Source organism: Pseudopodoces humilis, chromosome 8 (assembly GCF_049639895.1).
Source record: "Pseudopodoces humilis isolate 2021_Gansu_Grassland_sample_001 chromosome 8, ASM4963989v1, whole genome shotgun sequence".
Lineage (NCBI taxonomy): Eukaryota > Metazoa > Chordata > Aves > Passeriformes > Paridae > Pseudopodoces > Pseudopodoces humilis.
In genome coordinates this window covers 26,135,787-26,151,958 of record NC_142207.1, presented here as the reverse complement: position 1 = coordinate 26,151,958, position 16,172 = coordinate 26,135,787, and the positions used below count along the sequence as shown (strand labels likewise).

Sequence of the window (16,172 nt, the reverse complement as noted above, 5' to 3'; positions counted from 1 at the left end):
TTGCTCTTTTGCTGTCAGTATTATTTAAATGCTGTTCTGTCACTGCAGGTGGCAAAACAAATCTAACAGACCTTAGTACTCATTCACTATGTGTCTGTCCCAGCTTTAAGACTAAGCTGGCAAACTACTCTGGCTGTTACAGCTGGTTGGCCAGCCTGACCCTGAGCTGCACATGAGCAGACGCAAGTGTTTCATTCTGAGTTTGGATGAAGACTTCTTCCCTGTCCCAGTAATTTTGTTGCTTAATGGCTGGTCTTTGCAGACCAGCACTAAACCAACTGTGTTGGCACTGAGTAGCTGGATAACTACTTTGAGTCAAGTTAGATGCAGTTTTTGTGGAATTGCCCAGACATTAGCAGAGTTCATTGAAACCATCATCATTTTGTGCATGGCAAATCTGGTATAGCATGTTTCTGTGTAATGCTGAGTATCAAGAGTGCCTCGAATGTTGGGAGGGATGCTGTGTGACATTCAGTTCAGTTAGTGCACTAAGTAGGTGAGACAGTTACTGCTGGTATGGGCAGGTGCATTCTGCTCCAGCTCAGTGCAGCATGTGTTGCAGTAGATGCAGAGACAATTATTAGTGATTCAGAGATTTCTCTATAGCAGGCAAGTGAAAAACTTCATCTAATACTAATTTGTCTAGTCAGTGACTGCAACTGAAGTGTGTGTTGGGGGTAAAGCACAGGAGTGAAGTTGTCCTCTGGAAACAGAGTTGGCAGCGACTGTAACCTTTTCAGTGATTCTTGATGTTCTTAGGGTCTTGGATGGCTGACAAACTCCTAACCTCACTGGGGACTGCTCTTCTATTAGATCCTGTGATAAATCTCTTTATGAGGATACTACTGGGGGGACAAAAAACAAGGAATGCCAAAAACCTGGGCCTATGTTCTCACCTGCCGGAGTCCCTGACTGCTTTTATTTTCTTGTGTAATGTTCAGCAATCAGATGGGTGAATAATCCTATTATTTCCCATCCTTTCCATGCAGAGAATTGGGGACTCGTACCGCGGCTATTGTGTGAGCGAGACAGAGTTAGAGAGCATTCTCACGCTACACAAGCAGCAAACACAGAGTGTGTGGGGGACGCGCCAGTCTCCAAGCCCAGCCAAACCCGCCACACGGTTGATGTGGAAATCTCAGTATGTCCCATATGATGGGATCCCCTTTGTCAATGCAGGTAACTAACTTTTATTTTAATAACTACTTTCAGAATTTCAACATCAGCTCCCAACTGGCCATAAAGAAGAAGATTCTGTATGTTGTTCCTTAGTTTTGATAAGGTCAAGACACAAACATAAAAAAAGGAGCAGCTTGCAGGCTGCTGTGAGAGTCTGAAGGAACTTGTTTCCTTTTTTATGTTTTGCTGTGATTATTCCCTTTTGTCCTTTAGAGATTAGCTAAGTACTGTTTGATGGGGGTTCTTGTGATGAGGGCTTTAGGTGGAGGTCCCATCTGCTCTATTAGGACTTGAAAGTTTTCGTAAGGGTAAGAGCTTGTTCGATTATTCTTGCCTAACTTGCAGATCTTTAGAAGAGTTTGTTCCACAGGAGTCAATAAACTATTTCAATTACAAACATTAAAGTAATAAAGAAATAAATTCAAAACACCAAACAAGCAATCTAAACATCTACACACCTCAGCAGAGAGATTTTTGATGTCTGGGGTTCTTTTTGAAATGCACATGCAGACTTCACAGCTTGGTAATTACATATTTAGCTCATGCACAACATACATGGAATTACCAAGAGTTTAATTTGGACATAAAATGAACGGGCTTTACTTGCTACATAGAGAAAATGAGTGACAGGAGTGTAGGTTATGTTTGGGGTTTTTTCCCTGAAAGTTGCTGAAAAAGGGAAATGTTAGCACCATTTTTAAAGCTTCAGCCATAAACTGTGAGATAAAAGAAAACTAAGAATAAAATCAAAGCAACTTGCCCTTTTTTCCCCAGCGTGAGACATCTTTAATTTCATCTAAATGATTTGGTATCTTATGGAAACAAATTATGTTGCTGTTACAAAGTTTCTGGGTATATCACTTGTGGCATAGGCAGCTCCTTGCCTGTGTACTAGAGTACATGAAGTATAAATAAAAGATAACTAAATGTGATGTGGAAGAAATTTGGAAGATGTTCCTTTCTTGACCACTTTAATGCTTTGCTTGTCAATCCCTTTTGTTAGAGGTCTGACTGGAAGAAGTCACTTAGTTTGAGTTTAGAGCAAAGCAATATTTGTTTGAGCCTGTCTGGTTTTGTGTGGGTGTGCTGTGCTGAAACTGTGTTATTTAGCAGTTAAGATTTCTGAACTACAAGGCTGAGCTTTTATGGGACAGCATGGTCTGTTTTTGATTTAAGCCAGGAGGGTGGAAATGGCTGCTGACCTTGTCTCATGGTTTGACCCCAGCTGGAAATCACCACAGAGCTGCTCACTCATTCCCCCAGTGGGATGGGGGAGAGAATCAGGAAGGTGAAAGTGAGAAAACTCATGGGCTGAGATAGGAGTTGTTTAAAAGATAAGGGAAATTCCACACGCACAAGCAAAGCAAAGTAAGGAATTCATTCCCCTTCCCATCCCCAGGACAGCAAGACACCATCATTTGTAACAGTTACTTAGGAAGACAAACACTGTAACTTTCAATGTGCCTCCCCCCTTCTTCCTACTTCCCACAGCTCTGTATGCTGCACATGATGCCATATGACATGGAATATGGCTTTGGTAATTTTGGGACAGCTGTCCCAGCTGTGTCCCCTTCCAGTTTCTTGTGTCCCTCAGCTTCCTCATTGGTGGGGTGGGGTTAGAGGCAGAAAAGACCTTGACTCTGTGTAAGCCCTGCTCTGCAGTAACTAAACATCCCCGTGTTAGCAGCACAACACAGCCTCGCACTGGCTACTGTGAAGAAAGTTAACTCTATCCCAGCCAAAACCATCACACTTTTGATTTCAGCTGGAGATTTTCTTAGTTGTTTTGGGGGTTCTGCTTTTTATGTTTATTACCAGTATTTTGCTCCTTTGGTAGCTTGCAAGACCTCTCATCTTGTAAAGTATTATTGGCGCTCACCAGAATGAAGTCCAATTCTTTGCCTTCTCATATGCTGAGGAGTGCTGTGATGTGTAATAAGTTTGAGAAATGGTTTAAAGTGCTCATCTTACATGCTGGGAGAGAAGTGTTTGCATTGTATTTGCTTGCTATACCAGAGGGTTCTGCCTTCTCAAGAGTCTGAAGGCAAACATATATAACTGCTTCAGAACTCTCTGAATCTCTTCTATAGTTAGTATTTCACTGTAATAAATTCAGTGATTGCTTGAACATAGTGCATTACTTTCTGTTTCCAGGAAGCAGAGCCATTGTAATGGAGTGCCAGTATGGGCCGAGGAGGAAAGGATTTCAGCCCAAAAAATCTGGTGAGCAGGAAAGCACCTCTGGCCAGCTGTACAAAGCTACTTGTCCAGCAAGGTAAGAATTATAGATAAAGCTGTAAGAGTGACTGAGCATTCTAAGAAAGCATTCTCTCTGGGAGCCATGACAAAGCACTGGTTCGGGGTGGTAGCTCATATCCACTGTCACTCTTAGCTTTATCTCCTTGATAGGTTGAGGTTGATACTCATTTAGAAGTAAGGAGGAGATGCTGTCCTGTTTGAATAAGGCTGAAATTTGATGTGCAAGGTAGCAGTACATCACTCTGCAAAATACAAGTGGGATTCATTATCTACCTGAGCTTTCACAAATTATTGTGGTGTCCTTTAGTGACTATTTCTGCTCCTAAAACTTTGTCATCTTATATGTTGTTTCTTCTTCAGGCTTTTAATTGCACTGATATCAGTCAATCATCCTAGTTTAGCACATCCTGTGTGCTGAAGGAGTTACAGTTTTTCCTGTTCACTGGGGATTTTCTCCTTCTTCAACACTAATGGTTTTTTTCCTCACCCTTGAACATTCTACTGGGTGCTTGTCCAGTTTTTACTGAGCTTAGAGTTTGTCTGATGAATAGTTGCAGCCAGGTCTGTAGGTGCTCGATTCTGCATAGCTGGGTGAACTGCAGCACGATTGGTGTTGTGCTTTTACTATTCTGAGGGACAAGGGCTTTTATTGAGGAGTAAAATCACTCTGCCTGAGTGCTTCCAGCTCAGAACAGAAGTGTGTCTGTCTGCATCCATATCTATTAATGTATCCTTAAGAATTTTACAGTTCTTTTAGAGACTTCTCACACTCTACATCACTCTGCTTGAACTTTTTCTATATTAATGCCTGATATGAAATAAGTGGGATTTTTGCCTTTCCCTTCCCAAGGATAAAGTATACTGATGGAGAATTTTTTTTATTCCTCCTTGGAAGGATCTATATTAAAAAGGTTCAAAAGTTTCCAGAATACAGGGTTCCTACTGACCCTAAAATTGACAAGAAAATCATAAGAATGGAGCAGGAGAAAGCATTCAACATGCTGAAGAAGAACTTGATAGATGCTGGTGGTGTCCTCAGGTGAAACTTCCACTTTTTTCTTTATTTTCACATATGAAATGGAAAAGAGCAGTATTTTACTTGGTCTTTTTGGTTTTGTTTTTTTTTTTTTTACTTGGTCACTTATTAATAGTAAAAAAATCCACAATGTCAGTAAGACAGTAAGACTCCTATGGCACTGAAGTATTAATTTGGTAAATATGTTAAACACTAAGCTATGGAATTCTAGTGGGTGTTTCCATGCAGGGTATCGATAGAGATAGTTGTACTGTTTTAGGTTTCATATAGTTCATTTTGAATTGAAAGGTGTGAGAGGGCCCTGAGTTCTGAAAGACATCTTGTTGCTCAGGGGCTGTAAGGACTTATCACACTGAGTAGGTTGTTGATAGTTGTCATACTGTTCCCCCAAGACACTAATTTTTTGCCTTTGCTTGAGAATTGTGTGTACAAACTCTCTCCTCCTTGCTAGGTGGTATGTACAGTTACCTACTCAGCAAGCCCACCAATATCATGAAATGGAAACTTCCTGCCTCCCTCCTTCACCATCCCATCTTTCTATGTCTTCTCCTGAGGACGAGGAGGAAGTCATTAGAGATGAGAACAGTACTCTGCCTTCTCGACTTCATCCTCAAGTGGCAGACAAGATCCGAGAACTGGTGTCTCAGGGAATAGAGCAGGTCTATGCAGTGAGGAAGCAACTAAGGTAAAGAACTGTCTGCAGTGCTCTCAGTCTATAGTGCTATATCTACTTTTGTATTCAATTAATTTGGTTTGCAGCTAAAGGGCAGTGCTGGTGCATTACTGAATGTAATCCTCAGATGTCATGAGTCTGTTTTTACCAGCTTTTGACATCCTTTCATATCGTTGTAGATAGCCACTAAGAGCTGCTGTACTCTTTGATGTTGTAGCAGATGCACAAAGAACTGGCTTAGAAGATCATCTAGCTTGCTTTTGTCTTGTCATTGCAACAAGGGAAGGGAGAAGATTGCAGTGTCTCTTTACAGCGGGAAATAGCGGAATATATTTAGGTATGGTATTAAATGTCCTTTTACATATGACAGGAAGTATGTGGAAAGAGAATTGTTCACACCTGATGAAGTGCCAGAAAGACATAACCTGTCCTTCTTCCCCACTGTGAATGACATCAAGAACCACATTCATGAAGTGCAGAAGTCCCTAAGAAATGGAGAGATGGTGTATAATTCAGAAAGTATCCCAGCAACGGTATGTTGGCTTTTGTGTATCTTTTTGATTTTTGGAGTTAAATACTGGAAATCTTAATTTTTACCACTTAGCTGTATTTCATCCAAAATTCTCTGTGACTTTGTATTTCCAGCAGCAATATTTTCAGTGGAATCTCTGGCTGAGCAAGATTGGATTAAATGTGTATAAAACCTTCTGACCATATTCAGTATTTATCTCATCAGCATTAGACTGCTGATAGTTGATTGACAAATTACACAGTATTAGCACTTCTTGATGACTGCATGGACTGGAAGACATTGGTGTAGAAAAACTTACATGTGACATAAAATTTTATTCATGGTTTTGTCACTGTCTATGTTTAGAAGTTCTTACTGCTTTTCTGTAGCCGAAAAAAATGGGGATGAAGTCTCAGATGCAGTCTAGATTAGGACTTAAACATTTTGAATGTATAAATAGTAATAAATGCACTTTATAGTAAGTGCAGTGAGCTTGGAGTTGAATTTTCCAAATGCTCAGTAACTCTTAAATCTTGTTCCTTAATTTTCTTCCATGTATTGAGTAATAAAGGGTACACAGTGACCCTGGTTTTGAGACTAAGAAATGGCTGATTTAAAATCAGCTTTGACAAAGAGTACTGTTAAATCATGCTGTGTCATTAAGCTTTTCCCTCTCCCTACACTGATACAGCCCAGGTGAGTGAGTGTGCTTGTTAGTTAGCCAATTGGTTTGACTATTTCCTATTTTAAAGTCATTAAACTGTCATGAACAGATAAAGCAGATAACCTTCCTCATACGCAGTGCATGTTTAAAAATCTTTTACAGTACTTTTTTTTTGTGAATCAAGCGGTCCTAAAATGCGTAATTATGAAAAAGTAAGAAAATGTAGTTTTAGATGCTGTTTTCTTATATTTCTTATATTATGTGTTGAGCCTGTGTTCCTGTAGACAAGCTTGCACCCTTTCTGAGAACTGAGTTCTTTTTCCTTTCAGCTGCAATGGACCACAGACAGTGGGAATGTCCTCACAGAAACAGTGACTGTTGCATTTGCCTCACCACCTTCAGATGGTAGGACTGCATGTATAACCAGTCTGTCTCCAAATGAGTTTTATTAGCTATGTCACAGAAGTTCAGTTTCTTTACAGGGAGGTTGCTGTCATGTCCTGTCACTCAGGTGAACTTAAGAAGGATTATTTTGCTATAACTATTTCAGTTAACTTTTTTTTTCCTATTTGACTGCATATGTGGAAAAAATATGCATAGTCATGATGTTCTTGGCAGAAGTATTAAAATTATAAATTTGGCTTTTCTTTAGCATCTTCAAACAAAAAAAAAAATTTAATAGCATGGTTTAATAGCATGTCTGGAAAGAACATTTTATCTTGGATGAAGGTGCTAATAATACCTGTTTAGAGAGAATTAAGTTACTACTGAACAGATATGTCTGCCAGGGGACACAGTACTCAGGATCCAGCAGGATATTTGATAGTTCCAGGTGGTTTCTGCTTCACATGTTCAAACATTTTGCTGAAAAGGACTTCATTGCACATTGAGACACTCCTGCTTCTCAGAAGTCATTGGCCTGATGAATTCCAGTGCCCGGATCAGGCACTGAACAGCAAGCATTGTATTTCTGTTATTGGAACTGAGAGCAATATTTTCCATTTTTCCTTGATGCTTAGAACAGAACTAGAAACACGAGTGTTAAGTGGTAGCAAGGCTGAGAGATGTGTTTCTTCAGATCTTTGTGATGTAACTTCTTTACTAATGTGGCACCCAAGTATCATCTCTTCCCAGTAATTGTTGAGCCACAATGTGATAAACTTCTTCCCAGTCTGCTGGAAAACTAGAGTGTAGATATGATATATTTTTATATAATCTTACTTTTATGCATTCTTGGTCAAAGGACTGGTTTTTTTGAAGATGATATGCTGTTTTTCCATTGTTGAAAGTGGGTTTCTACTACTATTACTTCAACTTCAAAACATGTACTAAGACAAAATACAGGTGTTTGTAACTAGATCTACTTGCTCCCCACATAGATAGAATTACACATAGGCTAAGATGTTCTGTTGCATTATAGTGGCTGGTAATAAATTTAAAATTAGATTATTCTTCCCTTCCCATCCTTGTTTCAAGAATGTTTTGTCTAGTGTGACACCAGAAGAACCTTTCCTCATGTTTGTTGATGTTTTCCCCATCCTTTGTTTAATAGGTTTGATGTGAAACTCATCAGAATTATCTCTGGCTTTTAGCAGGGATATGATTGAAGCGAGGTGGAAAAGCCTAATTGTTTGCACAGGTTTAGATCATGCTGCAGACTTTGCAGATGTTTTTAACCTCAGCAGCAGAGCCAGCTGGTTTCCCCATTTAATCAAAATGTGGTGATTTGGTACATTTTGTTCTAGACAGCTGGTGGAGAAGTCTGCAGGGACCAAACGGGTACTGCCACAGATGTCCTGTTCAGGATTTACTTGTGTCAACAGTTATCCTGTGGTTCTTGCCTGAAGAAGTCCTGATGTGTTTGTGTCCCTTTCCCCTTAGGTCAGGGAGTGACGTGGGCCAATTGCTTATTTGTTGTAGCAGGAAATATAAACCCTCAGGGGTTTGGCTCACTGCATGAGTTCTCAACAACTTGGTGAACCTGATTTATGTGAATCAGTTCCATGTACACCAGTGCATTTACTGTTAAAAAAAGGCAAAGGTTGGACACTGTTTCTTTTGGGATTTTTTAACTTATTTTGGTGGCTGCTGCTGCAATGGATTAATTTGAACTGAAAATTGTTAGGTATGCTTGATGCTTTTAGGCAAGAATTACAGTGTTTTACAATTGTGAGAGAAGAAGAGGTTAATTTTTAGACTCAGCTTGAACAGTGTCTCTCTTTTTTAAGGAAGTCTTGTTTTATAGGAAAAAAAGAAATTTGCAACGTGAACAGACTTACTGTGCTTAAGCTTGCATGCCTATGAGTATTGCCATTACTGTGTTTTTATGGAGAGATACAGAATAGTTGTGCCTTCAACAGCTGTGGTAGAGCTCAGCAGGGATGACTTTTATACGAACTGAGTGCTGGAGAACACTCAGAAAGAGACCAATTCTTGCTTTATTTGTTTTACACAGATAATCTTTTAAGACAAAGTAGCCTATCAAATGTGTAAACATCCACCCAGTGACACACTGAATTTTACAGGAAGCAAAAGTATGGGTTTTGTTTCATTTTCTGCACACGTGAGCCAGCTCAGTGAATATAAGCAGAAACTCTAATTGCAGCATGTCTCATCTCCCCTTATATGTGTTTGTACACATTTCAACACGTTTATAATTGTATTACAAAAAAGAAGTCTGACTTCCTAAAAATGAACTTTCATTAATGTTTGCGAAGTGGTAGCAAGGGACAACAGCATTGACTTTTTAGACTATTCTTTGTATAAATATTTTTTTTAAATTTCAGCTTTTGCCAAATGGAGACAACTGTACATTTAAGAAATCAGGCAGTAACAGAACTTGTTTGTGCAGAACTCCCTATCTCCATGTGATATAACTTCCTTTATAGCAAGTAGAGGAGGAGTTGAACTATTACCTTTTTTCCCAGGTATTGCTGTAGAATACACCCCAGGGAGAGAGCTACTATCTCTTCCTTCATGTGAATATTCACATATGCATATGTGATCTCTGTATAATATTCAAAAGAGTCTAAATATTTGAAGTACTTGTGTTCAAGATTCACAGATTTGTATGTATCTTCCAATCAGTTACAGCAGTTAAGAGTCTGCAGATCATTATATATGTTGAAAAATCTACCTCCACTCAGATTGCTGGAAGCTTTTCCAATGATTTTCTGGTAGAAAATGTTTTGCAATTGACCATTCTCAATTTTTTTTACATTCACCAGATTAATCTGCATTCACAGGGCAAGTTCCTCTTTTACCTCCATAAAAGTGGAACTGAGAAATAAGATGAGCAATGTCTGCTTGTATAAAGCTTAACCAAAATGTTCTGGGTGTCTCCAACAGGAAATGGAATGATCTCATGAGAAGTTTTCTTGCAGAAATTGTTATAAGTGAATCTCAGTTTTCACAAAACTTCAGGAAATGAAGTCCATCATTCTTGCATTAAATAAGAATTTTGAGGATATGATATCATTTGTAGGCTGAAAGGCCTCCAGATAAATGGACTTTGGATGATATTGCATAGAAGTTATACTGATTTCACAAAGATGGGAAGGGAGTGGTGAAACATAGAAAATTTCCTGTGTAGATTTTTATTTTGAAAGGCAACCTTTTCTTTTGATACCTGTGTGTTTGTAAGTCCTTGCTGAGGTATAGATATCTTAAATTATTTGCCGCTTTGTTAGAAGTGTTTCAGCTTTTATGTTATAACTACAAATTCAAAGGACAATGTAGGGTGCTCTCAGGAACAGATTTATTGGTGCCTCTGGTTTTTGCTCTGTACAGATACATGCAGACTTCCTGCAGTATTGCCTTTGTCACACCAAGTCTTCTTTCTTTAGTCCAAGTTCTGCAAAGAGAACTGCATCTATGTATGTATATATACATCTTCTGTATATCTGTAATTGAGATTGAAGGGAGTTTGGTTCACAGGGAAGGCTTTTATTAAACAGAAGAGATTTTTCATAACTGTCTGCTTCTTCACTTTGGTACCATAGGGATCTCAGGAGTGGAGTCAGTCATCACCAAAGCAGAATCCAACCAGAGTGGGGAGTCCTTGATACCTGAAACATCTCAGCTGTTGTCTTCACTCTCTTCACTTCAGCCCAAGATATTTGCACAACTTCAGGTACAGCCAAGTAATTTACAGAACATCAAACATGCTGTGCTGGAAGTGCTGAAGGCAAGCTGAGAACAGCAAGTTCCCTCTCAGCTGATCCAAATCGTAGCTGGGAAACACAGACTTTGAAGTAGCTGTCAGCTCTTACTCTGGCTGCTCTTGCACGTCACATTTAGCATATAGCTGTGGTGCAGGGGATCCCACTACTATCTTTTGACACATTGAAGTTAGGGTCTCTTGTGAAGTTTTCTCTTGAAAACCAAGAGGATAAAGGCAGTGGGTTTCTACCTCAAACCAACTACCTATTCATTTTCCACACGCTCCAGTCATTTCATAATGAAAATGCTGCAAAACTGCAGGGAGATAAGACAGTCTTGTTTATTCCTTTTAAATCCTTTGCCAGCCTCTTAAGAAAATATCTTAAAATCCTGAAACTGTTCCTAGCTCAGAGCTGTAAACTTGCAGGTTGAAAGGCTGAAGAGGGAGGGATAAGAATGTTATGGTAAAAGAGCTTCTAAAGCTCATCTCCCTTCAAAGCTGCCTCTCTTATCCTTCTTACTTAACTACTTTGAAAATGTGCCTTCATATTTCCTGAACCCAAATGAAATGCATGATCTTTTCCCTAGAAATACAATTTGTAGCAAGATTCTGTTCTATTTGCTGTTTCCTGTCTTTCTGCAGAAACCTGGTGAAGCCTGGCTCCACCTCATATAATTTTATTTTATGCAGTGTGCTTAGCTTGTAGTACCTGCCTCTTGTGGGAATGAACAGTACTGGGGAATGATCTGAAACTGAATGTCAATCCAAAATTAGATCTTTATGGTTCTAAGCAGTCTTCTAAATGCTGCTGGATTCCATTGTCCTAATTGTTTTGAAGTATATTTTGAGCCTAGAGTTGCTGGGATTGAGTGTTCAGAAGAGTTAATGTGTAGGAAGTCAGAAGCTATCTAGACAATACATGGTGTTAAATGCAAACTCCTTCTGCTATAAATACTGTTATGTTGGTACTTCTGCCTTCTCTTTCACAGGGATTACAGCTGCAGTCAACATGTACCTCGACAAATGGATCAACAGCCCTGCTAGCTGTAAATAACCATTCCCCTCCCAGCCCTTTGAGTCTCCTGGATTCCCTGGGGAATGCAATAAGCAGCCGTTCTCTAGCACTCAGTCAGAGCCACAGTCTGCAAGCAAGTGCTGGCCTAACACAGGACAGTGCTGCTGTGCCTGCTTTTGGGGCTCTGCCTGGCCCTGATCAGAGTCTGGTTGCCGTGGGCCAGCTGGTACCAGCTGAAGGGGTGGATGACTCCAGAAGCCTGGAAGGAGGAGAGCATCAGATTCTCTTGGGAGATGTGCAGACTATTCCAGTACAGATTGTGGACAGCCAGCCAGCACTTAGTAAGTTGCAGTTTTCTCAATAATATGTGAATATTTGTTCACATATTATTTTGTTCTGTGTGTCTTGAAGAAAGGAGACAAATGTGTTGATAGTGGGAAACTCCAAGACAAACTTCTTTCAGCCAATTCTAATTAGTTTTTTTATTTTTCCATGGAAAAGAGGAAAGACGTTTTGTGTGAAAGTGATTTTATATCTCCAAACATTTTATTATTTTTTATAAATAGGTTTAAATATTTTTATTTGAGGGGAGCCTTACTGAAGTAAGTTTATGTCAACTTGCAGAGTTTTAGAGCACAGTAGGTGACATAACTAACTGGCTATCAAGCTAAAAAGCAGTAAACTTCATATATACCTTAACTGTTAGCTTGAGTTACTGAAATATTTTTCTTTTAAATGCACAGTTATTGGGGCTGAAGCATTGTCAATGGAGTTTGAACTTCAGTGTTTGATTTTTGTTTTGTTTTTAAGCTGAAGAAAATACAGAGGGTGTTGTTACCTGTGTGAGCCAAGTTAAACAAGAGCCAAGAGAAAAAGCATTGTCTATGGAGACAGATAAAATCAGAGACTGCCACAGTTCCTCACCATAGTTCTTCACCTTCACCTGAAGCCTGGAAGGATTTTTCAAATTGGAGAACTCTAAATGTCTTGGAAGGAAAGGCAGGTGCTCTCAAAGTACTGCCAAAATTTTTTAATTGTATTATGACATTTGGACTAAGCGTTTTTTAGAGTAGTTATGACAGAAAGCTGTTTTGGTTTGACTGATGTGGCTCACTGCCAACTCCAGGTCGTTCAGTTGCCCCATGAAACACCACCTCTCTCTTCTGTTTCAAGTTTTGAGTAATTTGGATTCTATCCAAATGGCCTATTTTGTTCATTGTTTCTGAAGGTCTTCCACAATTTAATTCCTTAGCTTTAGAATGTGGATCACAATGCTGGGTTTGCATTTTCTTCTTGAGACCCTTGACTCTTATTGCACTACAGAGACCATAGAATCTGTCAGCTCCAAGATCACAGAATCCAACAGCAAAGCGATCAGTATGACAATGGTTTTGTGACAAAAGGAAGGTCCAGGTTGCTAAACTTCAAAGTGATAAAGGACATGGATGCTTAAGAAAATGCAGCTTTGACCTGATCATAATGTTAATGGTGTGAAGATCAAGGAGAGGAGAAAGGTGAGGTTGCCAGGTGAACATAAAGTTGTATGATAAAGCAAAGTGTATGAATTCTAATGGTGAATTTTTTTGACTTTGACATCTTTGAACTTAAGTTCTGGCTTTATAATGAGGTTCATTGATGCATGCAGCCTTCCTTTGCAGTGCTACTGTATTTGCAGTTGGTCATAACAACTAAATGCAGGAGTCTTTCTCATGGAAAATGATTGATGCTGCCATTTCAGCTTATCTACCTCTTGCTTTGTGCGCTTAAAGCTATCAGCTCAGACAAATGTGATTTAACCTGCTGCTGTTTGTGATGTAGGGCTTGTGCATACATTCCTAACAAAGAAAAGCCCAAGAAAACAAAGGAAGTAATCAAAGCAATGTCCAAGTGTTCTTCACCTTAACATTCAGAAAACAAACTCACCTTTCTCAATAGTGACATATTCTAAGACTTAAGTGGTCCATACAATTAAAATATAATTACCATGAATCTTTAGAAAATTGAATGTGTTAAAAATTATTGTTTAGTAATATTTGAGTTAAAGCCATAGTAAGTGACAAAGCAATTACTGAGCTGTGTAATCTGTGACAGCTGTTTCCTTAAGAAAAAAATCACAGCTACAAATAACTTGGAATCATTTTAAAGCTGTAAATGAAATGAAACTGATGCCAACATAGATATCAAGTTAAGAAATTGCATTTTTTGCAATTCAGATGTTGAATTATTAAAGCAAAATTCAGAGTAGTTTGTATACAGCAATGGGAGCCTTTCTATTATTAGTTCCTACTAAGTAGTTGAGAACTTGATCATAAAATAGGGGGTTTTTTTCTGCATGCTGTGGAAGAATTCAGTGTGAGGATTTTTCTCTTTTTTGGACTTGAAAACAAACCAACAAAGAACCCCAGAAAAACTATTTCATTTATGTAGAGAAGAAAGTGTTGCGAATATTATATGAACCAAAATATTGACATTTTAAAATTGTTACTTTACCTTACATTCAAGCATTCACAAACATCTTCTAAGCAATGGCCATTTAATTTTATTTTTTTTTTCATTTTCTTTTGAGTATTTAAAACTAAAACTTTTGAAAGCCTTACATTGAACTTGTGTTCCAAATGCCTTTATGTGCAAAATCTGTTAGGTGCTATATCATAGTCTTAATATATATTAACTTCTCTGAGGTTAACTAGCATTGTAAACATTATTTGTTTAAAGCTAATTTTTATGGGTTAGGTCCCATTAGGATTTTCCAACAGGATCATGCTCTTATTAAATAAGAGCCAGTAGTTTATGATGCAAATGCATTTAAAAATCTCCAGTTTTTTGGAGCCTCTCATATTTAGTGTCTACACTGATTTGTTTTATGGTATGCTGTACTTATTTCTGGCTAAGAAAAATCCCCCAAGATTCACCTGTGGGGTATTTTATTTAGTTGCGTATTTTTAGTTTTTTTGTTTTGTTTTGTTTGTTGTTGGTTTTTTGGTAGGTTGTTTTGCTAATTGTCAAAGTATCTCCCAAATGGATGTTCTCTGCTGCAGTCTTAGTTCTGGAGCACTCAGCCAGCAGTCCCCTTCTCTTTTCCAACTCAAAAACTGCATACCAGAATTGGTACCTCCTTCCATGCTGCTGTATTCAATAATCCATCACCATCAGTTTTTCTTAAACTAATGCATTCCAAACCATATTCTCTTTCCCTTTCTCTTTTTCTTGAGAATTTTTCCTCATTTTTGAGAATGCTTCTTTTCAAAAGAATAAATTACAGCTAAAGATCACCAGCAAGAGGTTATTTCCATTTTAGTTCTCTTCAAAGCAGACAATACATTTGTGATTGAAATAAAAGCTTAAAGTAAGATGAGTTCCATTTCCATCAGCTCTTGCTTAGTTCCCTCATTAACAGTTCTGGTTTTAACATGGTTCTTTCCACCATGAGCTATAGTCTCATCCTGTGCTGCACGGTATTTCTGACAGTGTTTCTGGTTTTGACCTAGTGCTTACAACTGGAGGAAACACTCTTTTAGTCCATCTTGAATTGCAGGTTCTGAAATGAATTTTATATTCTATCCTGATTTGCATGGTACTCTGAAAACAACAGAAGTAAAAGTTGGAAAAATTTTAAAGAAGCAATAAAGAATAAGTTGTTTTCAAAAGCTGAGGATTAGACTTGCAATTCTGTTTATTGGAAAATTTATTTTAAATTATTCTTCACTCAATACTCACATTTTTGTCTTCAGTTTTCTTCATTTTTGCTGAATTTAATTTCTTTGTCTTCCAAATATATAATTTGTCTTATTACTGTGTTATTTTTTTTAAGGTAATGTAATCTTTCTTTTTCGAAGTATGTGTTTTACATTTATTTTGTGCATATTGCTAAAGGAGGAACATGAATTCGTCTCCATGTCCAGTCTCTGTATTTGATTTAATGCCTTTGTTCACTAATAGCCACCTACATTTTATAGAGAAGACTGTTAAGTATCTGAAAAAAATCAAAGTAAATGCTGCCATGTTCAATGGTTAAAATTGCTTAAATAGAATACTCAAGGCTGATTTTTCAGAGTAATCTGTGTAGCTTGATGCAAAGTAGTTGGTTATTATTTTGTGTTGGAACTGTAGATGTTTTTCTGATGCTTACTTTGTTTTCTTGTGGTTGTTGTGTGCAAGCACTTACTTTGCAAACCTAGAATTCTTGGCCTTCAACACTAGTGTAAATGAACAGCTGATTCTCCAGTTATCCTTGTTGGTTGTCTGTAAGAGTGATTGGTTGCTTTACAAGAAGAGATGTGCTTCTGTATGTGCATGCAAAAATAACCTTTTGGTAAAATGTAGAGAAATTGTAAAATGGTATACATCCATAGCTCTTCTTCAAGGCTGGAGGCCTCTTGGATGGAAACCAGTACTAGAAATGATTGCTGTTTGTTGGTACAAAATTATTGCAGTTTCTACAAAATTTAGAGGCACAAATGTCTGTATATATATGTGTGTGTGTATATATATTTTCTATAGTAACTTATTGTATAATATTTATATTCAAATGTAAGCTACTTGTTCTTTTGAAGTAATAGTCTATTTTGTGGCTATGGGGGCTCATGGAGAGAAATGCAAGAGCACTTTCAGGGCAGTGGATTTTAGAGATGATGGACCAAAAGTAGGAGAGCTCCAGAGAGACCAGGTGGAAG

General features: G+C 38.2%; 1 protein-coding gene across 11 annotated transcripts in view; it reads left to right on the top strand.

Moving 5' to 3' along the window:
- The window catches only part of CARF (calcium responsive transcription factor), a 36,676-nt gene that overhangs the window by 12,881 nt on the left and 7,623 nt on the right, over nucleotides 1–16,172 (top strand). For 5 of the 11 annotated variants that reach the window (XM_088059298.1, XM_014249360.2, XM_014249358.2 and 2 more), the window contains 9 exons: nucleotides 990–1,179; nucleotides 3,334–3,454; nucleotides 4,334–4,477; nucleotides 4,926–5,159; nucleotides 5,518–5,680; nucleotides 6,652–6,727; nucleotides 10,324–10,454; nucleotides 11,474–11,840; nucleotides 12,310–13,013. In XM_088059298.1, the coding sequence (XP_087915424.1) occupies nucleotides 990–1,179; nucleotides 3,334–3,454; nucleotides 4,334–4,477; nucleotides 4,926–5,159; nucleotides 5,518–5,680; nucleotides 6,652–6,727; nucleotides 10,324–10,454; nucleotides 11,474–11,840; nucleotides 12,310–12,428 (1,545 nt within the window). In that variant the 3' untranslated portion in view covers nucleotides 12,429–13,013. The remainder of the gene's footprint in view (nucleotides 1–989; nucleotides 1,180–3,333; nucleotides 3,455–4,333; nucleotides 4,478–4,925; nucleotides 5,160–5,517; nucleotides 5,681–6,651; nucleotides 6,728–10,323; nucleotides 10,455–11,473; nucleotides 11,841–12,309; nucleotides 13,014–16,172) is intronic. The other 6 variants (XM_014249357.2, XM_014249356.2, XM_014249355.2 and 3 more) reach the window with 2 other exon arrangements.